This window comes from Oryzias latipes, chromosome 1, assembly GCF_002234675.1.
Source record: "Oryzias latipes chromosome 1, ASM223467v1".
NCBI classification, from domain to species: domain Eukaryota; kingdom Metazoa; phylum Chordata; class Actinopteri; order Beloniformes; family Adrianichthyidae; genus Oryzias; species Oryzias latipes.
In genome coordinates, this window is record NC_019859.2 from 37,237,687 (window position 1) to 37,254,597 (window position 16,911).

The 16,911-nt window shown below is 41.7% G+C and overlaps 1 protein-coding gene across 2 annotated transcripts in view; it reads right to left on the minus strand.

The window, feature by feature from the left end:
- Positions 1 to 16,911, minus strand: part of LOC101165788 (sodium/potassium/calcium exchanger 2-like) — a 34,149-nt gene that overhangs the window by 7,157 nt on the left and 10,081 nt on the right. The window contains exons 3-8 of one of the 2 annotated variants that reach the window (XM_011494463.3): positions 1,874 to 1,909; positions 1,495 to 1,627; positions 1,312 to 1,395; positions 839 to 918; positions 549 to 686; positions 47 to 136 (exon numbers count right to left, since the gene is read on the minus strand). In XM_011494463.3, the coding sequence (XP_011492765.1) occupies positions 47 to 136; positions 549 to 686; positions 839 to 918; positions 1,312 to 1,395; positions 1,495 to 1,627; positions 1,874 to 1,909 (561 nt within the window). The remainder of the gene's footprint in view (positions 1 to 46; positions 137 to 548; positions 687 to 838; positions 919 to 1,311; positions 1,396 to 1,494; positions 1,628 to 1,873; positions 1,910 to 16,911) is intronic. The other variant, XM_004086000.4, reaches the window with a different exon arrangement.

Consider the following 16,911-nt stretch of genomic DNA (forward strand, 5'->3'; position numbering starts at 1 on the left):
GCAGAACTTGAGCTTCTGATGTGTTTGTGAAAGAGCCGCCACGCACCTGGTGAGCCCACCACACCATCAGGTAAGAGAAGAAGGCAATCCAACAGATGGAGCCGAGGAAAGTGAAAGGAAAAAACCTTTCAGCGTTCTGAAAAATGGACAAATGCTGCATGTTAATGACTACTATAAACACATACAGACAACATTTACTTCACTGACAAGCAAGATATCATAAAAGGTAACATTTCATTTCCTTTTTTATTTCAAAGCAAGCTATCTCAGAACTGAACAAAAATATGAAGATGGTTAAATTACACAAATGACTGCGTGATGAGGTTCTTTTTGCCGTTTCAAACACTATTGTTTGTTCCGTAAAATGGTTTTGGATCAAAAATGTTTGCAGACACTCAGAGGACATCTATGCGTTTGATTATTCACACTAGTAGATAAAAAGATCCTTAGAATAAAAACAACATGATGATGTTCATCTGAGGGAACCAGCCATCCATGAGACTCCTGTGAACGTCCACGCTTTGGACATGATGTGTTTGCGAGTTCACCTCTCGCCTGACGTCCGGCAGAGTCAGCCACAGGGGGAAGATGATGGGGAAGATGATGAGGTAGGTCAGCCGTTTCCTGAAGGTGTCAGGCCAGGCCAAGCTCAAAGGTTGGCCTTCATCGTCGTCCTCCTCACCAGCCTGTCAAGGACTTTGTTATTCTACAGTGTTTTTTGGTTTTTCCTGCATTTGTTCATGTTTTCCTACAGAATGTGGATAAATCGGTTCATTGGGCTACAATGGAGGGACCTTTAAAGAACATGGAAGAGAGAAGAACCTCTGAGACAACCTACCTGATCTCCTCCAGCGACTCCATTCATGGGTGGAGTGACTTCAACTGCAACGTTTGAACTATTGGAGGTGTTTTTCTCCACTTGGGGACAGAAAGGTTACAGAAATAGTGACCATTATCATGTTGCCTCTCTTTAAAGCAACTTTAACAAAAATGAGGTTGCTATGAACTAGAAAACTAGAGAACAAACACCAAGAACTAGTTTCTTTTGAAGTTACCAGATTTTTTGTCAAAGTACAGAAATAAACCCCATTAAAGCTAGTAAACCAGGCTGAATTATATATCATTTATGAACTAACTGGTAGACTGTACAGTATGCAGATCAAGCTAAACTCCGCAAAAACGAAAGAACAAAAGGGTCCAATCAAACACAAAGTTATGCTTTTGTTCCACCATGAACAGTGTTTGCATCATGATCCATGGATGCAGAGTCCCTGAGAGATGCATAGGTGTCATGAAAGTGCGGTTACACACCCACACCGTTGGCTGTGACCCCGTCGTCCTTGCACTTCTTCTTGGCCATTTTGTGAAGGATTGATGCCTTCTCTTTGAACCCTCCTGCAGTCACAAAAACAGACAGCTGTTCCAGCCGGATCCAAATGTCGCCAAAGCATGACCGAGGCGGGAAAGAGTCCAGGCTAAAAGGTGGGGTGTTACCAGATACTTTGTGAGCCACACCTTCATCGCTGAGGGGGTCCAGAGTGTGGATCATGAGCTGGAAGATGCTGTTTCTCATCAGAGAGTTGTGAAGGGAGGCACAGCTGCCTTCCCTCTGCAGTCTGGGCCTGGCCTACCACACACAAAAAACACACAAAAGATTGGTTTTATTGCAAATATGACATCATTCATCCACACACATTTATCACATGGTTTCACTCACACAACTAAAACTGACAAAACTCTATTTTCTTTCAAAATAAGCGTGTTAGCATTATATTTAGGCAAGACAGGTTTAGTTTTCAATCATTGTAGGACTTTTACTTCAATAAAACGTTTGCTTGATGAGTTGGTTGGATTGTGGACATTTCAAACTCACCGTTAGCTTGTTCTCATCGTCTGCAGAGGCTGTCACCTTTGGCAAAAGACGAAGAACATTCACAGTTCAGATAATAACAAACACACCAAGGAAAGCAGGAATTCAGCTGAAAGCACCAAGTTACAACCCGATTCTAACATGTTATATAACATACAGAATGTCAAAATGTCCCACTTAAAGAGATCAGAGATGTCGGTAACATTCATCATAGAAATAATTTCACTGTGAGAGGCAGAAACAAAGAATCCAGGAATTAATCATGTTTATTGTCCCACTCTGATCACCTACTAATCGATTTCCAAAGCGTTCCCAGTGATCTTTTAATCATGATGACGCCGTTTTTAGTCAAAATCCAAAAACCTGTGTTGTTTTCTAGGACATAGTTTCTGCAGAGCAGCAGGAGTTAATCAGAAATTCATCTCTGAGTTGTGGGCAGGTCTGATGGCATGGAGTAAGCCTGGGGCCTGTTTCACAAAGGAGGTTCAACCAACTCTGAGGTCAAACCTGAACTCTGAGTTGGTCAATCGAGAGATTGACAACTCTGAGTTTTCAGTTTCAGAGCAGCTGATCCGCGTTAGATCAATCAACTCTGAGTGGACTGATTCGGAGGTGAGCGTGCGCACCGCGTCTATAAGAAGCCATTATCAATGGAGCGCAGATATCACGAGTCACCATGGCAACCGTGAAAAAAAGAGGTCTGCGTATTTTTCGCCAGCTGAACTTGACGTGCTGCTGCAGAGTTACAGTGAATATGAGCACATATTCCAGAAGAAAAGCAACACCGCTGCATCTGCAAAACAGAGAAAGTTAGCGTGGAAAACATAGCTGCTCAAGTTAATGCCTAAGTTTGCATTTAAATCATTGGTATAAAATATTGGCTGCAATAACTTTTTAAATAGCGTAAGGTGTGAAATAAAAAATGGGGATATTTAGGAGTACTTTTGAAGTGTTATTCCTGGTGTAAATGCATGAAATGCTGCATAGTGTACAGAACCAATCTGGGGGGGGAAATGCATTTAACGTCGGTAATGTTTAAAGGACTTTTTTGTTAACCTTCCCCTCTAGCAAACGTTGGTCATTTTAATATTAATACATGCAATTGTGTTTTTAAAAGTGAACTTTTGTCTACTGTTGAACCTTTCGCTGCGCAAAGACTTCCTTCTTTTCTCTCGTCTTTCCGACCGACCGTGGTCAGAAGCGCAGGGGAGATTTCCTTCAGGGCCGAAGGGAATTCTCCTTCGGGGTTCACTTCCCGTTGGAAACCCTCAACCTCCAGAGCGGAATAAGAATGACTCCAAAACAGTTATTCTGGGAATGACACCTTCTCCGTCCTCCTCATCCGTGCTCACCCCCCCCCCCCCCCCATCTGCATCTGCACTCGCCCCTCCCCTTGTCTCTCGTGGATCGCACCCCGCTCAGCACACACACACTGCAACACTACCCTTGTATTGATCAAGTGGTATAGGTTTATATGGGATTAAGTAAGTAAGCAGTGCTAGAAAATTGTGTTTCCAAAAAGTAATTGTTACATTAATCTAATTCAATGTCCCTGATTTCATTTTCATGTAGATGCAATCCTGCAGGAATTAAAAGAACATGGCAGCAGCTAAAAATGAAGTATAAAAACATAATTCAATCAGGTCAAATGTGAGCATGTCATGGATGTAGGCTTTGTTGACAATATTTGACATATGAAACATCTACATAGCAGGACCTAATGTTGTTTTCATTGTATATGTAATTGACTGCAACGAAAAACGGTAACGCTCAAACAAAAACGTATGGGGAAATGACAAAACATCGAGTCGAGGTCTCAAAATCCTCGTACGACGTAAATGTAATTCTCTACGAATTAATGCAGCCTCCTCGTCTATTGGGTATTCCAAAAAAGGACAAGCCATTCTTGTCACTTAGATCGCGTGACGGAAATGTGGGCAATGAAGGTTGAAGCGAAATATAGTGCTTCGTCTTTAAAAAGGGGAGGGGACCGGCAGAAACTTCGAGTTTGGAGAATAAAACCTGCTCCCGACCAGGTTAGGTTCACAGCATAAGTAACCATGGATACTGACTCCGAGTAAAAGTTACCTCTCTTTCAGAAACGGGTTTGACTTACTCTGCTTTCTCTGGTTTGACAAACCTCCGATTCTGAAACGGAAAACCCAGGGTTTCCCTGATTTCCGGGTTTATGAACTCAGAGTTTACACTTAACCTCCTTTGTGAAACAGGCCCCTGTTCTGACTTCCCATCATCCATCTGTTTACATGCTCTCCTGCTAGCTTACAGCCCCTCACACCCAAAGCGATCATTACAGGAGCAACAAAAATGGCAGCAATCTCAGATCCATCCATCCGTCCAGACCTGATCCAGATTCCAGCTCAAACCAGGAAAAAAAAAACGTTCATGGATCTGTTTGTCTGCATGAGAAGGGGGCGGGGCTGGGATACGTTGGCCCCGCCCACTAAAGCGGCTGCATCACTGCTAAAAGCGTTTCCCAGCTGCACTTTTCCTCTGCTCCTGATTCACATCAGTTTTCATCTTAATTTTCTTTATAAATGTCCATCATCAGGAAAATACCACAAGAACTGGTGCAAAAGAGTGAACCTTCAGGTTATGCACAGAAACTCTTTAAAATCATAGGATGTAGTTTCCTTTATCGTTTGGTTTATTTTGTTTCTCAGAGGTGAAGAGCATCAGTAATCATCATCATTAGTGACTGACAGATACTTTTTGTTCCATTCTAACTGAATATTTCTATGAAAAAGACGCCTCATTAATGAAGGAACAGCCCTTTGTTGGTCCCATCAGGACAAAAGAAATCTTCCTTCACCTCTTTGTCTTTTTTTATGTGAACTTATTTTGTGAAATTTGTTCAAATATTGTATCTTATTCTACTCGCAGGAATAATTCTCTTTGAACTGTGAACACAATAAAACCGAAACATTTCCCGCAGCCAAAACTCTGCCTTTCATTTCCCCAAACAGACACAATTCTGCCGAATAACTGATCCCAAGGACAGAAGAATGAATGAAGAATGAAGGACAGAAGGAGAACCGAGTCCGGCAGTCCGAGATGCTTCGGAAGAACAAACAGCTACACAAAACGACAATACACAAACAAACAGCTACACAAAACGACAATACACAAACAAACAGCTGCACAAAACCACAACACACAAACAGCTGCACAAAACGACAATACACAAACAAACGGCTGTACAAAACCACAACACACAAACAGCTGCACAAAACGACAAAAAACTAACAAACAGCTACACAAAACGACAATACACAAACAAACAGCTACACAAAACGACAATACACAAACAAACAGCTACACAAAACGACAATACACAAACAAACAGCTGCACAAAACCACAACACACAAACAGCTGCACAAAACGACAATACACAAACAAACGGCTGTACAAAACCACAACACACAAACAGCTGCACAAAACGACAAAAAACTAACAAACAGCTACACAAAACGACAATACACAAACAAACAGCTACACAAAACGACAATACACAAACAAACAGCTACACAAAACGACAATACACAAACAAACAGCTGCAAAAAACCACAACACACCAACAGCTGCACAAAACGACAAAAAACTAACAAACAGCTGCACAAAACGACAATACACAAACAAACAGCTGCACAAAACCACAACACACAAACAAAATGCTCCACAAAACAACAACAGACAAACAAACAGCTGCACAAATGACAACAAACAGCTACGCAAAACCACAACAAACAGCTGCACAAAAGGACAACAAACAAACAAACTACTCCACAAAATGACAACAAACAAACAAACAGCTGCACAAAACGACAATACACAAACAAATAGCTGCACAAAACGACAATACACAAACAAACGGCTGCACAAAACCACAACACACAAACAGCTGCACAAAACAACAATACACAAACAAACGGCTGCACAAAACCACAACACACAAACAGCTGCACAAAACGACAATACACAAACAAACAGCTGCACAAAACCACAACACACAAACAAAATGCTCCACAAAACAACAACAGACAAACAAACAGCTGCACAAATGACAACAAACAGCTACACAAAACGACAATACACAAACAAACAGCTGCAAAAAACCACAACACACCAACAGCTGCACAAAACGACAAAAAACTAACAAACAGCTGCACAAAACGACAATACACAAACAAACAGCTGCACAAAACCACAACACACAAACAAAATGCTCCACAAAACAACAACAGACAAACAAACAGCTGCACAAATGACAACAAACAGCTACACAAAACCACAACAAACAGCTGCACAAAAGGACAACAAACAAACAAACTACTCCACAAAATGACAACAAACAGACAAACAGCTGCACAAAAGACAATACACAAACAAACAGCTGCACAAAACCACAATACACAAACAAACAGCTGCACAAAACCACAACACACAAACAGCTGCATAAAACGACAAAAAACAAACAAAAAGCTGCACAAAACCACAACACACAAACAGCTGCACAAAACTACAACACACAAACAAACAGCTGCACAAAGTGACAATACACAAACAAACAGCTGCACAAACGGACAAAAAACAAACAACTGCACAAAACCACAACACAAAAACAGCTGCACAAAACGACAAAAAACAAACAAAAAGCTGCACAAAACCACAACACACAAACAAAATGCTCCACAAAACGACAACAGACAAACAAACAGCTGCACAAATGACAACAAACAGCTGCACAAACCGAACACAAACAGCTGCACAAAAGGACAACACACAAACAAACAGCTGCACAAAACGACAACAAACAAACAAACTGCTCCACAAAATGACAACAAACAAACAAACAGCTGCACAAAACCACAACACACAAACAGCTGCACAAAAGGACAACACAGAAGCAAACAGCTGCACAAAACGACAACAAACAAACAAACAGCTGCACAAAACACACAAACAGGGGGGTATTCCAGGAAGCATGTTTAAACTCCCCTGACATTAATCCTGAACTCTGGCTGAAATCCTCCTGAACTTGCTTACTCTGGGTATGTCGGTTCCAACAGACCAGGGGCCTGTTTCAGAAAGGAGGTTCAACCAACTCTGAGGTTGAACTTGAACTCTGAGTTGGTCAATCGGGAGATTAACAACTCTGAGTTTTCTGTTTCAGAGAAGCTGATCCGAGTTAGGTCAATCAACTCTGAGTGGACTGATTCGGAGGTGAGCGTGCGCACCGCGACTATAAGAAGCCATTATCAATGGAGCGCAGATATTACGAGTCACCATGGCAACCGTGGAAAAAAAGAGGTCTGCATATTTTTCGCCAGCTGAACTTGACGTGCTGCTGCAGAGTTACAGTGAATATGAGCACATATTCCAGAAGAAAAGCAACACCGCTGCATCTGCAAAACAGAGACAGTTAGCGTGGAAAACATAGCTGCTCAAGTTAATGCCTAAGTTTGCATTTAAATCATTGTTATAAAATATTGACTGTAATAACTTTTAAAATAGCGTAAGGAGTGAAATAAAAAATGGTGATATTTAGGTGTACTTTTGAAGTGTTATTCCTGTTGTAATTGCAGGAAATGCTGCATAGTGTACAGAACCAATCTGGGGGAAAATGCATTTAACGTCGGTAATGTTTAGAGGACTTTTTTGTTAACCTTCCCCTCTTGCAAACGTTGGTCAGTTTAATATTAATCCATGCAATTGTGTTTTTAAAAGGGAACTTTTGTCTACTGTTGAACCTTTCGCTGCGCGAAGACTTTTCCTTTCTTTTCTCTCGTCTTTCCGACCGACCGTGGTCAGAAGCGCAGGGGAGATTTCCTTCAGGGCCGAAGGGAATTCTCCTTCGGGGTTCACTTCCCGTTGGAAACCCTCAACCTCCAGAGCGGAATAAGAATGACTCCAAAACAGTTATTCTGGGAATGACACCTTCTCCGTCCTCCTCATCCGTGCTCACCCCACCCCCCCCCCCCCATCTGCACCTGCAATCGCCCCTCCCCTTGTCTCTCGTGGATCGCACCCCGCTCAGCACACACACGCTGCAACACTACCCTTGTATTGATCAAGTGGTATAGGTTTATATGGGATTAAGTAAGTAAGCAGTGCTAGAAAATTGTGTTTCCAAAAAGTAATTGTTACATTAATCTAATTCAATGTCCCTGATTTCATTTTCATGTAGATGCAATCCTGCAGGAATTAAAAGAACATGGCAGCAGCTAAAAATGAAGTATAAAAACATAATTCAATCAGGTCAAATGTGAGCATGTCATGGATGTAGGCTTTGTTGACAATATTTGACATATGAAACATCTACATAGCAATACATATCTAATGTTGTTTTCATTGTATATATGTAATTGACTGCAACGAAAAACGGTAACGCTCAAACAAAAACGTATGGAGCAATGACAAAATATTGAGTCTTCTCAAAATCCTCGTACGAGGTAAATATAATTCTCTATGAATTAATGCAGCCTCCTCGTCTATTGGGTCCTCCAAAAGAACAAGCCATTCTTGTCACTTAGACCGTCTCTGTGTGACGGACATTTGGGCAATGAAGGTTAAAGCGAAAAATACCGCTTCGTCTTTAAAAAGGGGAGGGGACCGGCAGAAACCTTGAGTTTAGAGGATAAAACCTGCTCCCGACCAGGTTAGGTTCACAGCATAAGTAACCATGGACACTGACTCCGAGTATAAGTTACCTCTCTTTCAGAAACGGGTTTGACTTACTCTGCTTTCTCAGGTTTAACAAACCTCCCATTCTGAAACGGAAAACCCAGGGTTTCCCTGATTTCAGGGTTAACGCACTCAGAGTTTACACTAAACCTCCTCTCTGAAACAGACCCCAGATATGAGTTAGTGTAATTACGCTCCACTTGGTAACCCTGGGTTAATGCACGTGCACAGCAGGTACATACAGACATTCTCAATGGATCACCGATTTCTGGAGTCACCATGAAAACGCGTGGAGAAAAAAAGAGAGCGCTATACTTCAGTGAGACGGAGTCTGAGATTTTAATGATGGCGTATGAAGATTATACGTCCATCAAAAAAGTAACACGGCTGCATCATCAGCAAAAGAAAGAGTTTCTGCTTGGAGAAAAAGAACAGACAAAGTAAACGCACGAGTTTCTGATCTTATTTTCATTTTCCTTGTGACGCATATATATATATATATATATAACTTATCCAATTTTGCCAACTTAAATGAATTACTTCTATTGGTAACAAATAATTGAGTTAAATGTATTCAACCTAATTTCTTACGTCTATAAAACTCAATAATTGTTTATACAACTCAAATTTACATATGTATCCAACTAAATGTCATATCACTCCAATTCAATATATATTTTTTCCACCTTAATTAATTATAATTATTGACCTCTCAAATGTCTAAGTTTGAGCAGATATACTCATTTTTATAAAAATAAAAAGAACGGGAAAAAAATGCACGAAGAGTATAAATTGATTGAAGAATTTTCCGTCATTATCATCACAGCAGAACAGGGTAGGGGTGCAATATAAGATCATCATCCTCTCCCTCCCTCTCACTCATGGTGCAGACTTAAGGATAGTAGGACAAAATAACTTGACAAAACACTATAAAACAGTTAAACAACTAAACACATTTGGTCAATAACCCACACTTAAACCAAAATCCGTCCAGACAGGCAGAGGGAATGATATCCCACAATTCCTTGTGGTGCCGATCTAACAGCAGCACCAAAGTTCCACCTACTTAATTGAATTAATTTGAATGAAAGTAAAATAAATGTCTGAAAACTACGTGTTATTTTTAAGTTGACTTAACTAAAAAAAATGATTATCTGAATTGAATCAAATAATTAAGTTAGATCAAAGTAACAAGTTTATCTTTCCAACATCCATATGTGGTCTTATCACCCTCTCAAGGCCTGTTCACACCGGGACGAATTTCGCCGGCGATTTTCGCCGACGTTTAACGCCTCGTGACTAAACAAAGGGCACCAACGAGAGTGTGCACACCGACGCGAAAAAACGCCAGGCGTTAAAGCGTCAAAAAAAAAAAACGCCTCGGGTTCGTTTTTTTTTTTCGACGCGTCGCGTCGAAATCTACTCGACCAATGAGAATGGCGCTTTTGCTCACGTGTCTGGAGCTTCTGAAGTTACAGTAAAACACAACTTGGGGGCGCTCAAACACAAAACTGCCTTGCTGAGCACACATACCAGCGAAGAAGATAGACGCCAAGTAGCGTCTACACACAGCCGCGAAGCAATAATGACGGACATTCTAAAATATCCCCGAACCAAGCACCAGTTGGAGCTACTGGTGCTTGAAATATTCATGTTTTCTTTGTTTGATTCTGACAAGCGTGTAAATACTTGCTCTCTTCTTCTGAGTGAAAAGCGACTTTCAGAAGCGTAAAGTTGCGCAGCGCCACCTTGTGTACAGGAGTATTTCTGTTTTACATTAAGCGCCATCTAATGTCAGGGAATGAAATTGCATGTTCACTTCACTCATCGTCAGCGAAAATCGCCTGGGTGTGAACACAAAAAACGTGGCGAATAACGCCTGGCGAATATTCTTCCCGGTGTGTACGGGCCTTCATAGTGGAAAAAGTATTATCTGAGCTTCTTCATCCACTAAATCATCTTCAAATGGACACGCCATGCTGCTTCACCTCTCTGAAAACAAACTAACCTTCAACTAAACCTGCTCCAGACCAGGGGGGTATTCCAGGAAGCATGTTTAAACTAGCCTGACTTTAATCCTGAACTCTGGCTGAAATCCGCCTGCACTTGCTTACTCTGGGTATGTCGGTTCCAACAGACCGGATATGAGTTGGCGTAATTACGCTCCACTTGGTAACCCTGGGTTAACACACGTGCACAGCAGGTACATAAAGACATTCTCAATAGATCGCCGATTTCTGGACTCACCATGGAAACGCGTGGAGAAAAAAAAGAAAGCGCGACACTTGAGACGGAAGTGAGACGGAGTCTGAGATTTTAATGACGGCGGATAGAAATTATAAGTCCATCAAAAAAGTAACACGGCTGAAAGATAATTTAGTTAAATTTATTCAAACTCAATAATTGTTTATACAACTCAAATTTACGTATTTATCTAACTAAATGTCATGCTCATTTTTATAACAATAAAAAGAACGGAAAAAAATGCACGGAGTGCAAAAACTCATAACAGAATATTCCATCACTATCATAACAGGTTTGGGTGGTAGAGGTGCTATATAAACTCATCATCCTCTACTTTACTCTCACTCATGGTGCAGAGACGTAAGCATAGTAGGACAAAATAGCTCGGCAAAACACGGTGAAACACGGTCAAACAGCTATACAACTAAACACATTTTGTAAAAAAGCCACACTTAAACCCAAATCCGTCCAGACAGGCAAAGGGAATGATATCCCAGAATCCCTTGCGGTGCCGATCTAACAGCAGCACCAAAGTTACACCTACTTAATTGAATTAATTTGAATAAAAGGAAAATAATTGTCTGAAAACTATGTGTTATTTTTAAGGTGACCTAACAAAAAAATGATTTATCTTAACTGTAGCAAATAATGAAGTTAGATCAAAGTAACAAGTTTCTCTTTCCAACATCCATATGTGGTCTTATCACCCTCTCACGGTGGAAAAAGTATTATCTGAGCTTCTTCATCCACTAAATCATCTTCAAATGGACACGCCATGCTGCTTCACCTCTCTGAAAACAAACTAATCTTCAACTAAACCTGCTCCGGACCAGGTTATGTTCAGAGCAGGAGTTGCCATGGCAACTTGACCTACCCTGAAACATACCTCCATTTCTGGAACCGAAAACTGAGGTTATCCACTTCCTTAGCCTCAAACTTACCGTGGGAGCTAGCATAACCTGCTTTCTGGAATACCCCCATGCTGCACAAAACGCCAACAAACAGCTGCACAAAACAACAACAAACAAACAGCTGCACAAAACCCCAACAAACAGCTGCGAAAAAAAAAAAAACAAACAAGACAAACAGTTCCACAAAAAACCACACCATAAATGCCAAGGCTTCAATTCATCCAAATTTGACTGCAAACATTTTTTTGGGCGGTTGAACTTGGAACATCTCGGCCACAGAAAGACTTCATGTCTTGGAGTTATCCCGATAATATTTACTCCATCAAAGATTTCACAGAAAGTCTTTGTTTTAAACGGAGATGCTTTTCAAGCTTTGATAAAAAGGATTTTTTAATACATGTATATTTGTTTATAGTGGCTGGATGCCTCAGTGGGCTTGGTGTAGGAACAGCGCATGCCAATCAATGGTTTGACCTTTCACGATACCACCTAACTATGTAGCCACAAGGGGTTCAAGTCTGGGTCCCCCTGTGCCGGTACCCAGCCCTGGTAAAAAACAGAGTAGTGACAGGAAGAACGTCATTGTAATGCTTTGACACAATTCACAGAAACAAGTGTTAACTATCTGCTTATTTGCATTGGAGGTTCAAAGTTTTCAAATGTTTTTATGATTTGTTGACGTTGGATCTGAAACCGGAGATTTTTAACTCACCTTTACTTGTTTACCAGCACAAAGTTTAGTCCAAAAATCCCGATAAATCACGGAGACTGACCTCTGTGGTCCTCAGATGTGACCAGTTTTACTGCTTTGAATTGCTGACCCGCTCAGCTTGGTTTACATTCAAATGTTGTTTGAAAAATAGATCCAAGAATCTTAAAACTAAAACTGCAGCCTGAAAGTGAACAAATGTACCTTTACCAGCTTCTATTGACAAACACACAACACAAGTCCAATTGCATCACCTTTATAATAATGATCCTCACAGGGACATGTAGTTATCACAGATGTGCAGCTCTGCCCAAAATATTTGTCACTTTTTACTTTGCAGCTAATCTCAAAGTTATGTTGATGTTAAGACAAGAACCTTTTAAATTGGTAACAGTTTTAGATGGTTAGTAACAAACTGAAACACAAAACTGTCATGACTAGGGATGGATATCGTTAAGGTTTTAACGGTACTACTACTTTTATTGATACTGCATATCGATCCGGTATTTTAGCAAAACTCTTATCGATACTTTTAATAAAATAAATAAACGAATGACAAATTAAGAACAGAAAGTGTTTTATTTCCTCATTATACCACAATGTTGCTTTACTTTATACATTTTTCCAATTTGAAAAGTAAAATACATGAAAAAAGAAGTTATTTAAAGAAAAATAAACAGCAGTGTTTTGACATATTGCTGTCATGATGTAAACATAAAACAAATTAAATAAACGTTTGAGTTCATAAGATCATCCCAGAGAATATCTCTGCTTCAACTCCCGCAGTGAAAGCTGCGTCAATATTCACGACTAGGGATGGGTACCGAGGCCCGGTATTGAACGAGCCCCGGTATTGAACGAGCCCCGGTATTGAACGAGCCCGGGTATTGAACGAGCCGCGGGCCACATTCTTCAAGACCGCAGTATTGCTAAGATCTGACCTCAACGGTTCTGCTATCGGTTCTGGAGAAGTCACTTTTTGTGTCCTAGAGATATAAACGTTATCTGCCATATTTAACTCACCAAGTCAGTCAATTTTCCGTTAATTAATGATGATATTAATTTCACAATTCTGGCTGGAGAGGAGAGGTCTGTCTGGCTATTTGGGTGCACAGGGGGCGGGGCTAGTGTTCAGACAGCATGCGGCGCCCGCGTAAAATTAATGAAATCTGCGCCAGAGCGCCCCGACTATCATGTCAACTTGCTGCTATGATGACCGTATTATGCGCTCTCTGTGTGAAACGCAGTGGAGGAGTGCGGGGAAAACAACTCTCTGCTGCAGAGGATATCAACAGGTGAACAGGTAGAGAGGAGGGGGAGGGGCTTTGGATTCAAACTGTCAGAGATGGAAACACGGGCGTCAGATATATTGAAAGATTTCCTCCAAAGTGAAACATGGCAGTATGCATGTGTAGGATGAAGCCCTCGTCATGCATTAGTATCCGATTACGTATTGCAGAGGTTTGTAGTTTTGACAGGTTTTAAAAATGTGTCTTCAATCTTTCATTGCCTGTTTCCTTCACTTGACTTAAATAAGCTGGATCTTTGTGTCTTTTTCTTAGTTTAGTTTTTCCCTTAAACTTTGTTTTGTGGCAACTATTTTATATTTTTTACTAACCAGAAAATGATCTTTTGGGAAAATCATTAGTTGAGAGAAAACAAATAACTGTTGAGGCAAAAATCCCACCAAACTCATGAAGGAAGTGTGAGAGGTGGAGGTTGAAGTTCCTGAGAGCAGCGGACAGCTGAAAGGGTTCAAAATGATCTTTTTATGGTCTGTTTTTGTCAAACGTTCACCAGAAAGGGTCATGTGGGAGGAGTCACATCTCAGAGCTGCTATTCCAGCACATATGTAACCCTTGGTCTATCCTAGGCACTTTAACGTTGGGAGTTGGGTCATCTAGACCCACTAGACAGTGCTCTGAACCTTTGTTCTTCAATGATTTGTGATCTTCACTGGTGTCCATGGATTACATGAAATCTTTCCACCTTTATCCACCTTTGTCATGGTAGGGGGAACACCTCAATGGAAGGGGGGGGCATCTAAGATAGCACAAGGGAGAATCTTTCTGGAACTTATTCTTGTTTCTCAACTTAATATGTTTTAAATCCTTTTTTTACTAACTGTAATTTATCTTTAGTTTGGTGTCAGTGAGCACCCTTCATTCATTCATCTTCTTTACTGTTTATTCCCTTTCAGGGTCACGGGGTTGCCGGAGCCTATCCCGGCCTATCCTATGCCCCAGACTGGTCGCCAGTCTGTCGCAGGGTAGAATATCCTCAATCACACATCCATTCACTCTCACACTCACACCTATGGACAATTTAGAGTTGCCAATCAACCGATGAAGCATGTTTTTTGGATGGTGGGAGGAAGCCGGAGATCCTGGAGAAAACCCACGCATGCACGGGGAGAACATGCAAACTCCACACAGAAAGGACCCACATTGATGTTCTGTTTTTCATGTCCCCCAGCCGGGACTTGAACCGGGGGCCTTCTCGCTGTCAGGCAAGAGCGCTAACCACTGCACCACCGTGCAGCCGTAGGCAGTGAGCACCCTGACCAGAGAAATTCAGGAATCTTCAAACCAAAGGATAAATAGAGAAGATTCCTTTACTGATGGAAGAGAATCACATGACCCGTTTTCCTGTTAATGTTTGTGTTTTGTTGGTTGGGTAAATTTAAACTCAGAGTTTCTGAGAGTCTCCTGTGGCTTTGTGTTCATGGAAGCTCAAAGGTGTGGTCCTTAAAGAAAAATCCCTTCTTGAGGTCTTAAAGACTCCCCCAGCTGGGTTTCCAAACATTTGCTTCTTGTCGTTCATTTCCGTTCATCAGTTTATGAGATAAACATCGTCTTTTCTAGATGACCACATCTCTTTTTCAACAGTGGGTTTTGGTTTTTTATTACATTTAGCGGTAGAGGTGTATTTAGGGGTGGGGGTCTTCCAGCCCAAAAATACATTATAAATGTCAGCGTGAAAAGTGCTGACCTGAGGTCAGCAGAGTTACACCAGACCTCCACTAATTCCACGTACCCCCCTGTCATCAGGTCACAATCAGATCAACTTTCTCGCCTGCGCTGCTCTTCCTCCCATCCACCTGACAGTCCAAACTCAGGGACTAATCTGGGATTAATCAGCAGAGATCTCCACTTTTAGATTGGTTATGTTGAGGCCTGCGTGTCAGCTCCACAGCAGCTCTCCTTATAAAATGTTTCCATCTGGACCAGTGTCAGGCTTTGCAGAACCCAAAAACCCCAAAACTCGCCCACAATGACCTTTTTCTTTGCTCTTATGAGTGTAGAATCTATGCAACGTTCTTTTGGTGGATTATAAACATGTGAAACACGCTTCTGTTTCCAATAATGAGGCTATCTTCATGCAACACTTTTCTGATAAACTCAAACGGTTTTCTTCTGGACAGCAGAGCTCTGCAGCGGTCCACAATGACAGAGTGTAGCGCTGCGTTTGCTGTCGTCACTGCAGGTAAGCAGATGATAATGGGATGAGAGAGGATTGCTGAGGTAAGTGTCACCAGAGGGCAAACCTCCACATCTCGTCATTTCCAGGCAGGAAACAAGAGCAGAAGAAGCCCCGGGGCAGAAGCTGCAGCAGAGACAGTTTTGTGATGTTGTGCAAAAGTGAAGTGGTGAACTCCATGAGTGAGTGAACCTTTGGGATCTGCTGATTCCTGCTCCCTCTGAGAGCATCAGACTATTCTTAGAACCTGTAATGAGATTGGGCGGCATTAGCCCAAGGATTACTGAGCTGCTACTGACACATGAGGGCAAGGCAGCTGGACACGGAGTGCTGGACAGCAGGAGGAGCAAAGCGGCTCTGGAGGCAGAAGAGTCCAAAGAACAGCTGATTTATGCAACAGGCCTGTCCGCCAATGTTTCTGCAGGAACTCTGCGGTTTGGTGGAAAACGGAGCTGAAGAGCTGAGGTCCAAATGATGCGACTCAGCCTGGACCTTCATTTCTAGAAGAAGCCACTGGGGTCACGTGGTTCTGGACTTTCTGCTGTCATGCTTGGAACCACTGAGAGACGCATCAAGATCAGCTGATGAGCATTTTCAGAGAAACTGAGCTTCTCTGTGAAGCACAGATCTGTGAGGAGGTGATGAAGAGTCTCCTCAAGACAAGATATGCAGCTTAACAGCAGAAAACATCTGCTGAGTCAGCAAAACCTGAGCTCCACATCCATCCATCATCCATCCATCATCCATCCATTAATCCATCCGTCCATCTGTCTATCCATCCATCATCCATCCATCCATCATCCATCCATCCATCATCCATCCATCCATTCATCCATCCATTCATCCATCCATCCATCTGTCCATCCATCTATCCATCCATCCATCCATCCATCATCCATCTGTTCATCCATCCATCTATCCATCCATCCATCCATCCATCCATCCATCCACCCATCTGTCCATCCATCCATCCATCCATCCATCCATCCATCTG